Source organism: Actinia tenebrosa, unplaced genomic scaffold (assembly GCF_029948245.1).
Source record: "Actinia tenebrosa isolate PJP-AT-01 unplaced genomic scaffold, QUT_ActTen_1.0 PGA_scaffold4__44_contigs__length_22323623, whole genome shotgun sequence".
NCBI classification, from domain to species: Eukaryota; Metazoa; Cnidaria; class Anthozoa; order Actiniaria; family Actiniidae; genus Actinia; species Actinia tenebrosa.
In genome coordinates this window covers 14,958,885-14,974,447 of record NW_028292581.1, presented here as the reverse complement: position 1 = coordinate 14,974,447, position 15,563 = coordinate 14,958,885, and the positions used below count along the sequence as shown (strand labels likewise).

General features: G+C 37.8%; 2 protein-coding genes across 2 annotated transcripts in view; one reads left to right on the top strand and one right to left on the bottom strand.

Moving 5' to 3' along the window:
* LOC116297801 (uncharacterized) overlaps positions 1-15,563 on the bottom strand; it is a 63,073-nt gene that overhangs the window by 47,300 nt on the left and 210 nt on the right. Inside the window, 20 exon segments of the mRNA XM_089036276.1 lie at positions 165-308; positions 382-578; positions 659-800; positions 1,098-1,420; positions 1,841-1,982; positions 6,622-6,950; positions 7,033-7,171; positions 7,324-7,637; positions 7,768-7,909; positions 8,259-8,402; positions 9,217-9,407; positions 9,516-9,657; positions 9,866-10,188; positions 11,404-11,545; positions 11,898-12,232; positions 12,330-12,471; positions 12,667-12,986; positions 13,169-13,310; positions 15,064-15,207; positions 15,330-15,526. Of these exon segments, the coding sequence (XP_088892402.1) occupies positions 165-308; positions 382-578; positions 659-800; positions 1,098-1,420; positions 1,841-1,982; positions 6,622-6,950; positions 7,033-7,171; positions 7,324-7,637; positions 7,768-7,909; positions 8,259-8,402; positions 9,217-9,407; positions 9,516-9,657; positions 9,866-10,188; positions 11,404-11,545; positions 11,898-12,232; positions 12,330-12,471; positions 12,667-12,986; positions 13,169-13,310; positions 15,064-15,207; positions 15,330-15,526 (4,094 nt within the window).
* On the top strand, positions 3,592-6,140 carry LOC148907202 (uncharacterized). The gene has a single exon (XM_089036267.1). The coding sequence runs from the start codon at positions 3,607-3,609 to the stop codon at positions 6,034-6,036; it is 2,430 nt and encodes an 809-aa protein (XP_088892393.1). The 5' UTR covers positions 3,592-3,606; the 3' UTR covers positions 6,037-6,140.

The window sequence follows — 15,563 nt, the reverse complement described above, 5'->3', positions numbered from 1 at the left end:
GATCCCTGGCGAAAAATACTCATAGCGTAATAACGATATCAAGTACGGACACTAAGTGACGGCTCAGATGGTGTCTGCGTAAAATGAGTTGACTGTAGTTTAATTCCAAAGAATATTAAAAATCATTTTGTCGAATCCTTCATCGTGGAAGTAAGTAACCATACCTTTTTTCGACCAAGTGACCTGTACGGCACGTAGTGTAAGTTATCCAAACTGAAGCTTATGTAGTAGCGAGTAACCCATTGGTTAGCGTTCTGGCGACCTTGCGTAGCAACGGCTGTTACTATTTTTGGGCGACGGAAAGTTACCTGAAATAAAAAAAAAGGAAAATAGTATTTCTCATGAAGTTTCACATGATGGAATTATTGATATATGTATTACCTGTATGTACTGGTTACGGTTATTATGTCTTGCTGACCAACCACCTTGATATCTTCCTCGTGCACGTCTGTTGAGTCTACCTAAGAAGGCACCGTGGTTACGGTCCCAGTTTGAGGATGCACGAATCTGGTTGTTACGGATACGGCCGCTCTGCATTCCAAGAGCGCGGAATCGGCGTGGAGGTTTTCCTTTTCGTGCTATAAATCAGTTTATATGGTCAAAGTTGGAAAGTTTTTTAAAAACTGTTTTCAGTAAGTAAAAATAGATTGTCACTTACGTTTTCGTCTCCCAAGTACTTCCATTCTCAGTGACATATGACCCTGCCAGGTTCTTGGATAGATTCTGATGTAACGAGCTCTAATTGCCGGTCTCAGTCGACGAGTTACAACGCTGTTTCTGTTACTATTTCCCAAGAAAACCTGTAAAAAATAACAGAAATAATCATGACTTGATTGGAATTTTTCTCATTTTCTTATCACGGCAATTTGATAATATAACGTGTGATCAATTCAAAACAATTATGTTATACATACAAAACTAGCGATTCTTGTAATTGTATTAATTTAGTCACCATGTTTCAACTAAGCGTAAAGGGTAAATTCCGTCTAGGTATGGGATTTATTCCTTATTTTGGTAGGGCATCTTTTAGAAGACGAACTTTACACTCTAAATATATGCAGTGCTACTAGACAATTAAATTAATTCTTATCATTTACCTTAACACGTCTACGAACTCTGTACGTTCTGAAGTGCCTTCCATTGTTACTGTAAGCCACAGTGTATGTCTTGACCCACTGGTTGGCATCTTGACGACCTTGAGTACGAATGCCTGTGATGGTTGTGTATGATCCTAAAGCAACCTGAATCCATTGTCCTCGTTGGTTCCTTCTGGAAGACCATCCACCAACCTTCCTTCCGCGTCTAATGTTGTTAAGACGAGCAAGATATGGTGCATGGTTACCATCCCACTGTGAGGAGGCTCTGATGGCATAGTTGGGGATCGTGCCATCTTCCAGACCAAGAGGAATTTTATTTGATCCTAAAATAAGATAAAAAATCAAAATTTTTTATCAAAATACTGCATTGAATGCTTCATACTATTGTTCGTTGGGGGTAACATTGTTTGTACAATGGAAAACCATTCTTTAAATAATATATTAACTTCTTTAGTGAGTTTAATGAGATATTTCATGCATATTTCAGGGTTAATTTCAGGGTTATTTTCGAGCCCAGAAAAAAAACGCTAAATTGCAACGAAAGTTGCGCTTTTAATTTTAAAAACTTCAAATGGGCAAATGACTTTCAAGAGAGTTTCTTTAACTTTCTTGAAAAATACGCCATTTAGTAATTGCTAATGTATTATTTTAAGACTTGTCTCATCGACGATTTCACTTTCCTTACGCATCCTATATTGTTGTGCAACACAATCAGTGTGCATGAAAACGTGGGGCAGACTCACCTTGGTTGAATCCATACAGCTCAGCCCTCAGCGACACATGTGCATGCCAAGTCCATGGGTAGATACGAACAAAGCGCGCGATGATTGGAGGGTTAAACAAGTTCACTTTCATTGTGTTTCGATCTCTGTTTCCAGGAAGAACCTTTGTTTGAAAAAAGAATGGAAATTGAACAGTTGTTTATTGCTGTGCAGACACGCCAACCGGGGCCACTCGAATAAAACTGACCAATCAGTAAACAGTAAACCAGACAGAGATTAAACTGATAACATGCGTCAGCCAATCAGATTATCGTGTTCTCTCCCTCTCATTAAATCGATGTGCTATCTGATTGGCTGGTCAAAAATATTGAACTAAATGTCGCAATGTGATTGATAAATGACACTACTTTATCAAAGTGGTCCCGGTTGGAGTATCCGCACAGTAATGATTTGCTAAGCGACAAGAGGAACCCTATGTCATGTTAGCAAAAACTTGTAAGGTAGTTGGAAACTGTAACACTAATACTATAGCCATGCCCCGGAATATTCAGATATGCAAATTAGGATTTTTGATACTATATTTCGAATTATGAGTTTACTTTCAAATTGGGCGCTTCTCTCAAACATCGAACTTTTCGCTCAAATTTCTGACTTACAGACAAGACCTAATGAATCTTTCACTCGAACCTATGGGATATCTGTCTTCAAATAAGTTTTTGAAATTTTTGATGCAGGAGAACATCATTTACTGGAAAGAGATTTGTAAAAAAAAAAAATTAAAAAAAAATTAAAACAAATAAAATAAATGAATAAATAAAAAAAAAACAAATAAATAAAAAATTGAATTGTTCAATTGGGCAGTGCAGGAAGGACGTCCCGTTGGAGCTCCTACAAAGGAGCCATATTTCTTCAATTAAAACATAATGAATCTAAACTAAACTATCCAAGCCGTAATACTTTATTTTGGAGAAGCTGGAAAGATGATAAATAACCAAGATGACCTTATTTCTGCGAATGACAGCCAAACTGAGCGTAAGCGAGGAAGACCTAGAAAACCTGTCAATGAGAAGTCAACGATCACGCAAGTGGAACCGAGAAAACGAGGTCGACCTAAAGGATCCAAAAATAAAAACCCAAAGGAAAAGCAAGCTGCATCAAATAGACTAAATTCTTCAGCAGTTGATATCTCAATTTTACAAGAAAATTCTATAGAATACGAGAACGAAATTAAATATGTATCTAGTCAACCGAATCCATCAACGAATTTGAATATTACAAACATTAATCTTCTCCCAAGAGATAACGCTGAATGGATCGATAAGATCGATAAGAATACATGTACATCTATTTCAATTAGTGATTGTTCTTCTGAAAGCGTGAGTAAGCCTGGTAATCTTCCATTATATACAAACGTTAACAAACCAACTACAATCTGCTGGGGTAAAAATTTAGAAGGCGTGGAAATTAATATTCCTACCATGGCCATACTAGAAGCTTACAACGAAATAACAACTTGGAGGAGAAATGTCTTTTTAGTTCCTTATGGGAGAACTGGTAGAGATTTTATCGATCAAATAACTTTACACATGGATGATTGGAATGCGTGCTCTGACAAACAGCATATTGCCTTAAAAGCTGCCTTTGTTCTGTTGGCTGTGGGTCTCCAAAAGCCAAATAAAAAGTCTAAAGCTAAAGAAAACCAACGCATTCTGGCGAAACGTCTCGCACTCTGGAAGGTCGGTGAGCTCAATCAATTAATTCGCGAGGGGAGGATAATTCAAAGTCACATGAAGAAACACAAGACCACATGTCCACCTGATCGATCAAAAGTCTTTGCAAAACTTGTGATGGAAGGACAAATTAACTCAGCATTGCGCTTCTTAAATGAATCAACAAACGGAGGCATATTACCACTTACAGATGACGTCATGACTCAACTCAAGGAGAAACATCCTGAACCACAGCCAGCGAAATTGGGATCATTGCTATTCGGCCCAATTGATGATGAGATACCCGAGTCAATTTATAGTGAGATAGACGGTAATATGATCAGACAAGCAGCCCTGAGAACTAAAGGCTCGGGTGGCCCTTCAGGTATTGACGCTAATGGCTTCAGAAGAATTCTTGCCTGTAAGTCATTCAAGCAATCCTCCTCAAAGCTTTGTGAAGCACTAGCCACAATGACAAAGATCCTCTGTACAACATATGTAGATCCCATGTTGATACCGCTTGACAAAGGTGAAGGCAGCGTAAGACCCATTGGAGTTGGAGAGGTAATCAGAAGAATCATTGGAAAGTGCGTAATGAATGTGTCAAAGGATGACGTCATCGAGACCAGTGGCTCTCTCCAATTGTGTGCAGGCCAGAGATCAGGGAATGAAGCTGCAGTTCACGCAATGAATACTATCTTTGCTGCAGATAACACAGATGCCGTACTTCTTATTGATGCATCAAATGCTTTCAACTCACTAAACAGAGCTGCTGCTTTGCACAACATCAGAATCCTTTGCCCTATTATTGCAGTTTATGCCATCAACTCGTACAGACAGTCAGCAAGATTATTCATCACAGGCGGGAAAGAACTCGTGTCAGCTGAGGGAACAACACAAGGTGACCCACTGGCTATGGGTATGTACGCGTTGAGTATGCAGCCTCTTATTACAACATTGCAGGCTTTTTCTGACGCCAAGCAATGCTGGTTCGCTGATGACGCTAGTGGTGTAGGAAAAGCAGCGGATCTTAAAAAATGGTGGGACACTCTTAACCAGTACGGACCAGATCTTGGGTACTTCCCCAACGCAAAGAAGTGCTGGGTTATAGTAAAGCCACCAAAAGAAGAAATCGTCAGAGAAACTTTTAAGGATACACCCATTAATGTAACAGTGGAGGGGCACAAACATCTTGGTGCAGTTCTTGGTTCCAGATCGTTTCTAAACGAGTACGTCATGGAAAAGATTGACAACTGGGTGAACGAGATCACCAAATTAGCAGAATTTGCTCTATCACAGCCACAGGCCTGTTACGCTGCCTACACGTTTGGCTTAAAACATCGCTGGACGTACTTTCTTCGCACACTTCCAGATATCTCAGACCTACTGAAACCTTTAGAAGCTGCCATCTCCGACGTGTTTATACCCGCCATGACACAAAAAGATTGTGATGAAGATGATCGCAAGATTTTATCGCTACCGACACGATATGGAGGTATCGGTATTACTAACCCGTGTATTGACGCAAAGTATGAATTCTCATCGTCAGTCAAAGTAAGTGCCCCACTTGTGGAGAAGATTATCTCCCAGTCTCACGAGTTGCCAGATGAAATTGAAGTGAAAACAGCAAAGCAGAAATGTCACACTGAGAAAGAAAAAGCATCCAAAGATGCGTTTGAAAGCCTGAAGGAAAGTCTACCAAAGATTACAGCCAGATCCTTGGACTTAGCCGCAGAGAAAGGAGCATCAACCTGGTTAACTGTAATTCCTCTTAAGGAAATGGGATTCGACTTGAACAAGAGAGAATTTAGAGACGCTTTACGTCTCCGTTATAATTGGTCTTTCAGAGACATTCCATCAAAGTGTGTATGTGGTGAAGATTTCTCGGTCGATCACGCAATGATATGTAAACGTGGTGGATTCGTAATTCAACGTCACAACGAATTACGCAATCTGGAGGCTGAGCTTCTTAGCACAGTATGCAACGACGTAGAGATTGAGCCCTTGTTACAATCAATCTCAGATGAGAAACTAAGCAAAGGAGCAAACAAAGCTGCAGACGCAAGACTTGACATCCATGCACGAGGTTTCTGGGAGAAGCAATGTTCTGCCTTTTTTGACGTAAGGGTTTGTCACCCAAATGCAGATACGTACAAAGATCTAGATCTACCCAAAATCTACAAGCTACATGAAAATGACAAGAAGCGGAAATACACCGAAAGAGTAAACGAAATCGAACATGGAACATTTACTCCCCTTGTCTTTTGTACAACAGGAGGTATGAGTAAAGAATGCAAAACATATCACAGCAGGCTTGCTGAACTGATAGCCCGAAAGAAAGGTGAAGAGTACCACAAAACAATGGCATGGATTAGGGCCAAGACTTGTTTCTCTCTGTTAAGATCTGCACTTGTATGTCTACGAGGCTCAAGGACTATAAAAAGAACTTATAATGATATAAACAACATAGACTTAGACATTCAGGTTGCTGAAAGCGCCATTTTATAAATTTAGATTTTTAGCTTATTAACGTAGATTTTTAGATAAAGATACATAGTTAGATATTTAATATATATTTCAATTTTCCTTATTAGTCAGTTTTTCATCTTATAATTCCTTCTTCTTTGTAAGTATTATATATTAACATATTCATGTTTAAATAATGGACAAATTCTATTCGTTTTTTACAATCTTGAAAAAATGTATAAATATTTAAAATTTATTAATTATTGATTAGAGATTATTGTTATTATTAATTATTGATTAAAGACTATATATCCTTATTTTAATTAAAAATAAATAAAAAATAAAAAACATAAAAAAAAAAAGAAAAAAAAAAAAAAAAAAAAAAAAGAAAGAAAGAAAGAAAGAAAGAAAGAAGAAGAAGAAGAAAAAAAGAATATTCCGAAGCAACCTACAAAAGAAATGTATGACTTTTGTACCGTTTTTAACGACACGAGTGAAAAACGTCTGCGCATGCCCTGAATCCGCAAAGTAGTCAAAACATATATTTAAGTCACTAGTAAGAACTGTTTTGTAATATGTATGCGAAACTTGGAAGATGACCAAATAAGTTCAAAAGAAATTAGATACCTTAACCACACTGTTCACTTTGTAGGGCATCCAGCGTCGTCCGTCCACACTGTACTTAACGATGTAACTCTTTACAAACTGGTTGGCGTGGCTACGACCTTGGGTGGAAATCTTGTAGATCTTTTTAAACCTTCTCAAGTCAAACTGAATCCATTCTCCACGTCTGTTTCTCTTGGCAGACCATCCACCCATGTACCTGCCTCTTCGCTTCAGGTGCAGACGAGCGAGCCATGGGGCGTGGTATCTGTTCCATTGACTTGATGCTGTGATGTATCTGTTGGGCAGACGCTTGTTGGAAATACCACATGCAGCTGGTACTCGAGTAGGAGCTTTATAACACAAAGAAAATTAATACGCAAGCTGTAAAATAAACGAACCATTATTTCATGTCTTAATTTTAGTATAACTTACTGTATCGGCGACCATACAGTTCTACTCTCATAGACATATGACGGTGCCAGGATTGTGGGTAGATGCGGACATATCGAGCAGAGAATGGTCGTAGACGGTGGAAAACCACGGAAGTCCTGTCTTTGTTGCCACGTAAACTCTGTAATAAAGCATGCCGTTTACAAATTTGTCTAAATTTCCTTCAGTTCTATTCTACAGGTACTAATCTATAGATACCTCTAATAATTCTGATTTTAGACTAAGTTTTAATCCAAAAAATTCAAGTATAACAACGAAAGAAATTAGACTTACATAAATCCTTCTTCCAGCTCTATAAAACGGGAAACGTCGTCCGTCTCTGCTGTACCTCAGTCGGTATCTTGTCACCCATTGACTATGGTCTTGTCGTCCCTGGGTAGCAATACCAGTCACGAGGGCAAGGCTTCCAATATCAATTTGCAGCCACTGGCCATATCTGTTGTGTCTTGAACACCATGCACCAGCTTGTCCCTTTCGATATAAGTTGAGTCTGGCATTTGCTGGTCTGTGTTTGCGGTCCCACATGGACGAGGCGCTGAATGCTGAGTCGGGAATACGGCCATCTTGAACTCCAAGGGCTCTGTTTCCTGAAATGTACCACATTTTATCGCATTAATAGGTTATGTTGCCGTTAAACAATATTTTGTTCTGCGATCATTTTATTTTCCTGTAATCGTGCAAAATAGTTGGTTGTAGAAGATGATTGATTCTACATACCAGCGTTGCGACCATACAGCTCAAGTCTCATGGAAATATGGCCTCTCCAGCTGATTGGGTGAATACGAATGCTTCTTGCTTTGATGCTTGGTCTTAGAACGTGTCGAACTATGCTATTGCGGTTTCTGTTTCCGCGGAATACCTATAGGGTAAAGGATTAAGGAAAATGAATTAGAAAATTAGGTGGCTTTCAGGGTTGCCTGGAACAGATAACTGAGGAGAAGGTGCTGCCGCTGTAGTTAAACTTCTTTTAACTTTTTTTTGAAGTCCAAACATTTTCCGCGCCCTTTCATGGAACACTGAAAAAAGTTTTTGAACTACCCTAATTACAGGAATAACGTACAAATATTTCAAACAATTTGTGTGTAGATAAAATGATATTGTTGGAAAGGAGAAATAATTTGAGAATGTGTCGCCCAGTGCTGTTTCTTTAGGAATACACACTGATCGTACACAAGCCATGCATTGACCAAGTATCTGTTTTTAATTACCGTATATCGACCACGTGATCTGTGTCGTATAAAGTGTACGTTATCCAAGCTGTAGGTTATGTAGTAACTTGTAACCCACTGGTTGGCGTTCTGACGACCTTGCGTTGCAATGGCTGTAACTTTTTTAGGACGACGGAAATTGACCTATTAGAGATAAAAAAGGAATGAAAGATTAAAGATTCTTCCTGCAAGAATTATATATATATTTGATTTGGAATCTAGGCGTGCAATACAGTGTTTGTCACAACGAAAATATTCCATTACTTTCTAATGTCTCTTGTTAAAATGAAATATTTTGCACCAACAACGACGAAATATGCTATTTATAAAATACATTTGTTTAATCTTTCCACGGATGTTTATCTTCTACGAAAACTTTTAAACTTATGCTTTACAGACACTATTTTTTGCAAACCTCACACTAACGTTCACGTTGACAGAGCTAGAACCTGTAAGACCTAATCTTCTAAATGCCTTTCATAGAATATCATCTGCTATTCGTATTTTTGGTTCCGAGAACTTTGAATCAAGTTCATATATGTCAGTATATTGTATTTTTAATGTTTCTCATTAGTATTTAGAATTTGAAAAAGGAATACTTTTTAAAGGAACTTCAGTATATGGCACTCATGTCCTGTCATTCTTTCCCTCAGCTAGTTCTTTTTATTATCTTTCCCTCAGCTAGTTCTTTTCATTATTATTAAATATATATTTTTTATAAGTACGAGATGTAAAGCAAAAAAGTAAATAAATAAAATATATATATTAAATATTAATATATAATTCACCTGCTGTGAATTATTGGGCCGATAATCTGGAACTAGTAAAGTATGGGGGAAAAAGCTCCCCAAATGCGGATAATTCGTTCGCGCTGAGAAAAGCGAAATCACCTGGTACAGATTGTTTCATAGATTGCTGGAAACTAGAGAAAGAGAGCAAAATTTAATTAACATTTTACCTGTATGTACTGCTTTCGGTTATTATGTCTTGCTGACCAACCACCTTGGTATCTTCCTCGTGCACGTCTGTTTAGTCTGGCCAAGAAGGGACCGTGGTTACGGTCCCAGCTTGAGGATGCACGAATCTGGTTGTTACGGATGCGACCGTTCTGCATTCCAAGGGCACGGAGGCGAGGTTTTGGTAATCTTCCTAAAAAGATAAAAAACACGTTTTCAAATCTATATTTTTTATAATTCATACAAATGCGTTATTACTTTGGCAACATCACTTTTGATGGGTTTGAACTGATATCTTTACCTAATCGTCTTCCTCTGAATCCTATTCTCATAGAGATGTGTGAGTGCCACGTTCGTGGATGGATTCTGATATAACGAGCTCTAATGTAAGGCCTTAAGCTACGAGTAACAACAGTGCTTCTGTCCGTGTTACCAAGCAACACCTGTAAATAACATAAGGTAAAACAAAGGAATTAAGAGTTATGATCAAGTGGTATCAATCGGCTATTAAGGGAAGTTTTGCATTTTTGTATTTCATAGACCTTTTTTAGTATTTGTACTACCTTACTGTGATATATCTCTATTGCTTTTATCTTCACGATAAAACACACTAAAGGCTTTATTTGATTTGAAATATTTATACGAACTTACCCTCACTCTTCCTCTTAACTTGTAAGGCTTAAAGTGTCTTCCATTGTTGCTGTACGTTACAGTGTATGACTTGACCCACTGGTTCGCATCTTGACGACCCTGGGTAAGAATCTTACTGATGATGGTTGCTCTCCCAAAGTCAACTTGGATCCATTGTCGTCTATTATTCTTTCTAGCAGACCATGCTCCTGTCTTCCTTCCACGTCGAACAGTGTTGAGTCGAGCACGTGATGGACCATGGTTGCGGTTCCATTGCGATGAAGCTCTGAAGTTTCTGGATGGTATCTTTCCATCTTCCACGCCAATCGGTATTTCATAAAGTGCTGTAAATAGAACCATATATTGAGTAAGCAATGCCAAAGTGTTTTTTCGCCATTTTTAATTAACTAAAATGTCATTCAAAACAAAACTCAGGATTTAACGAAATCCTAGGGACACTATGACAGCTGAATAGCATGGAGGTATTTGGAACCGCATTTGCCATGCACTTTTTAAAGAAATCGCAATTAAATTTTCTAAACATTACCAATTAAAAAAAAAATAATAATAATAAAAGAATACACGGATTTCTAGCTAAATGTTTTTAGTATCTCTTATACTAAAAATCTATTCAAATATCTCTCGTTCTTTCTTTGCGAGAAACTTATAAAAGTGATATTTTAAAAAAATCCCGCCTGGAGCTTGGAATATTTTTCCGAGAAAAAACATTAGTTCGAACAAACATAAAGCACGAAAAACACCAAAATATAATAGTTTGTTGTCCTTCTCTGCAGTTAATCATCTGCAATCATTCAAAGAACTCTTCAAGTTTGATGCCAATTGCAACGAAAGTCACAAGAAAGGTTAAAATAAATTAATTACAAGTGAATCGTTTTAGTCCACATAGCTGGCGAGCGAGAAAAGCCCTCTGACTATCCATTGCGAGGTTAAGTAAACGAGATTTGGATTGAGGTTAACTAAACTTGATGGATTTCAAATGCATTGTGGGATTGTTTAAGGGAACGAAATAGACGCCATCTTGACAACATGTCTCCCAAAACACTCCCACAAGGCACTGCAAATCTAAATCTAAATATTTAATTGATTCTCTTAAGTTAAATAGTTCTGCTCATAGAAGAATTACTAGGTTTTGTGATCACAATTTCAAAACTTCCAAGTACGATAGAGTAACCGAAGAGGAAAAGACATTTCAAGTTACTACTATCCAATCATGGAATAGTTTATCAGTCGATCTTAAAAAAACAAGCATCTCTTAAAAGTTTCAAAAATATGATGTGGAAGAGATATTACGAAGATAAATCATCATTGCCTCATTTTATTCCTTGAATTCTTTGTTTTCATTTAGGGTTTGATTTATAATAGTTTTAAATTAAAATTTATATTTTTCATTTTTCCTGTCATTAGTAGTATCGTAGTATTTTAGATTTTATCTTTGAATGATTTGTAATATTTTATGGTCTTACGTTTTGTCACTGTATGTACACTATTACGTGTTTATGCTTATTATCAATAAATAAACTCATTGCTGTATTACTTACATGCTCGTCTACCGTAGAGCTCAGTCCTGAGGGAGATGTGTCCTTGCCATGTTCTTGGGTAGATTCGTACATACTGAGCTGTGATCGTTGGTTTGAAGTAATTTTCTTTCAGTGAACTTCTATCACGGTTTCCTGGTAAAACCTGTTATTGTTAAAAAATCACGTAGGTAAATTATATGTCGGAAAAAGGGGCATATTGTTGTTTAAATGATGAAAACGGCTAACTAAGAAAAGTTTATATACTGTCTCTAAATCTTATAACCTATTCACACCTAAACGTGTTTAGTTAAACTATGTTTTTATTAGGAAAAAAATTGAGAAACTAGAAACCTACAATATAATGAAACTTTCAAAAATAGTGTCAGAGCAAGACAAAGGATAGCTTACAGTCACTATTTCACCAAATATTGTGCAGTGTTCGCAGATAGTTTTCCAAACCTGTTTAGTTAAACCACTTTAAAACTGTTTTAGCCTTGGTGTGAATGGGATATTACCTTAGTTACACTATTCCTTTTGTACCACACCCATCGTCTTCCATCTACACTGTAACGGATGATAAAGCTTTTCACCCACTGGTTCGTGTCGCTTCGTCCTTGAGTTACAATCTTGTAGATCCTCTTTGGTGATCTCAAGTTAAACTGAATCCATTGTCTCCTGTTATTTCTACGAGCTGACCATCCTCCAACTAGACGTCCACGTCGTTTACGATGCAGACGAGCGAGCCATGGGGCGTGGTTTTTGTCCCATTGACTGGATGCTGTGATGTATTTGTTGGGCAGACGGCCATTGGAAATACCACATGGGAATAAACGAGGACGTGAAGGGCGACCTGTTGGAAGATTAAATTGAGTTTCCAATAAAACTCTGATCTAGATGCCTAACAATTGAATATTTACGTTAGAAGCGACTGTATGATATTAACTCACCATATCGTCTTCCATACAGTTCCAACCTCATAGAAATGTGTCCATGCCAGCTTCTTGGGTAAACACGTACAAAACGTGCTCTCAGAGGACGAACAAATCGGTTGTATACTATGGTATTTCTATTACGATTAGCTTGGAATGTCTAAAGGGAGAAATATGTATTCATAAGCGAGTATAAATGCAGACTGTTTTTTTCCCTGATGAGATACAATTTCTTGTAAATACTTTAAACATAATGTCAAGCCTTTAGCAACACCACTTTTTTTCTAGCGTGGTGTGTTAGATTTGGATACAAGTTATTTTAAACATATATTTTGGCAATTTGTTTCATGCTTACCACTGTTCGTCTTCCATGCCTATAGGGTATAAATCGCCTTCCATTTGTACTATACGTCACGTAGAAGCTTTTCACCCATTGATTATAGTCGTGTCGTCCTTGGGTAGCAATACCGGTAACTCGGGCAAGACTTCCGATATCAACCTGAAGCCACTGTCCATGTTTGTTGTGTCTTGCACACCACGCTCCTGCTTGTCCTCGTCGATATAAGTTGAGTCTGGCATTTGCTGCTCTGTGTTTGTAATCCCAGATGGATGAGGCGCTGAAAGCGCGTTCTGGAATACGACGGTCTTCGACACCAAGAGGCAAGCGATGTATACCTGCAAACGAGTGTGAAAAATATAAAATAAAAAATGCCCGTAATATACCGAAACTATATATCTAAAGTTTTGGTTGGGAAATACCAATGTTTCATCGTCTGAGTTAATATGTCATAATTAATTTTATGAGAAGAATTCGTCGTAGTTATTAAATTCAAGAAAGTAGGTTTCCAACTACAAACCTGCATTTCCTCCATAAAGTTCGAGTCTCATGGAAATATGTGACTTCCAGCTGACGGGGTGGATACGAACACTCACTGCTCTGATGGCTGGTCGGATTTTTCTAAGAACCACTGTGTTACGGTTACGGTTGGCGTTGAAAATCTATAAAAAGGGATATATAGCTCTTATTAACCGAGTGCGAGGTCCGTACCGTAAGTTATGGACCGAGTTTTTTCCACTGCCTTATGGCCCAAGCGCGTAGCGCGCGGGCCATAAAAAAGTGGGAAAAAAGAGGATCCATAACTTACGGTACGGACCGAGCAAACGAGGTTAATAAGATATTTATTATATGGCAAGGCATTGAGATCAAAAAGAGGCGAAGCAACAAAAAGTAAAGTTGACAGCGCATGTCAAACGAGAACTGCATTGGAAGGGCTTCCTGTACGTGCCAAAAGTCATGTAGTGTTTGAGTCGCTCAAAAGGCGAAGTTTTAGTTTACTTTGAAAGAATTTAGCTAAAGTTTAAAGTTTTCTGAAATACTAGTTAACAAAAGTGAGGCTTTATTTTGCAAAACATATAAATGCAAAGCAAAAAAGGCATCAAAAGAAGACCTCAAGAACTCAACATGAGATTGAGAAGAAAACTGTCGTACTTCAAACTTCAAGATATTCACAACCAAGATGTAAAATACTACAGCCTTCCGCTTGTTTTCCTGCCTTTTATTGAGAAAAAAACTCAAAAACTGTCTCCAGAAATGAATGAGAAGCTTTGGAAAATTACGGCTCGCTGAACATGGATAGTTTTCGTCAATTTTCAACGTTTTGACTGTTTGAAGCAGGCCGCCATATGTACAATGGCTGAAGTCATGAAGAAGGCACACTTTCGACTCAATTAAAAAAGGTACTGCCAACTCTCCTGTCTAAAAATACATTCAAATTCAAGTGGGGGTGAAATATTACTGTAATATGGACATACTTAAAGAGCGGATGAGCCTAGAAAACTGCTTAAAACGTTTACGAAAGAAACTACTGGCTTCTTCACCCGATCGATTCAGATAAGTTCAAACTGGACGTTGTTAGCTCACTGAAATAACAAATTTACGTTAATTCTACTCGTAAACCTATCTTTATTTCATTTACTGAATTAGCCGCTGTTCACCACCCTTTAGTTCGTAGTTTGACATAGTTTTAGCTTTAGCATAGTTAGTTTTTCTAGTTTTTTCTAGTCGTACAAAATCGCTCAACTAGTGCCGTGTAGAGCCTTGATCGAAAGAGTTTCGCTTGTATGAAAGAGTTGTCGCTTGTTTGATAAGTTTTACATTAAATGCCAGTGACTTTCAGTTATCTCTAATTATTTATTGAAGGTTTTCCGACGATTTTCATCCAGAAATATATTTTTTTGATAAAGATTTGAATGTTTTAAAAGGTCATAAGTACGTACACTCAGTGAACCATTTCATTTTTCGGTCCGTACCGTAAGTTATGGACCGCGAATTGACCAATCATAGCGCGTGAAATTACCTTGCCATATAATAAATAAGACTTAATATCTCTGTGATTCTCGAGAATCACATTTTTATCAATGTTAAACAGCTTTCTGGAAATCGCTTCAATGACCGCTAAACAATTGTTTTAAGTCAAGGTTACACTCATTTGGCCAATATTTGAGTTAGATCTTTGCTGTAAATCCCGGGAATTTTGGAGCGCTTTATAGCGGGAGATGGGTAAAACTATCTTCTTTTACCCTCTTGACATAACTTAAGAAATAATCACGTAATATTACCGCAGATTCTGACTTCTGATAGTGAGCTAACAGTTAATGATGCGAGATGTTTTATGATGGTGCGGAAATGTTAAAAGAAGAGCTAAATTGCCGCTGCTGATAGTAAAATGTAGCGAACTACTTCTTGCTTTACCTTTGTTCGACCATTTAACCTGTAAGGCGTAAAGTGTATTTTATCCATGCTGAAGGATATGTAATAACGAGTGACCCATTGGTCGGCATTCTGGCGACCTTGTGTTGCGATGGCCGTAACTTTCTTAGGGCGACGGAAAGTGATCTGAAGAGGGAAAACATGATTTTAATTTCAAACTCTGCAGACATTACATACAGGTGAAACAATAGCTACACCATCATCAATTTTAAATCATAGCATATTTACATCTGAAAAAAATGTCTTACCTGTATATACTGTTTACGGTTGTTGTGCCTTGCAGACCAACCACCTTGATATCCTCCTCGTGCACGTCTGTTTAGTCTGGCTAAGAAGGCACCGTGTTTGTGGTCCCAGTTTGAGGATGCACGGATCTGGTTGTTACGGATACGACCGCTCTGCATTCCAAGTGCTCGCAGTCGGCTAGGAGGTCTTATTGGACCTTCTGTAATTTAGAAAAAAAATTCTAACTATTTCTAAAT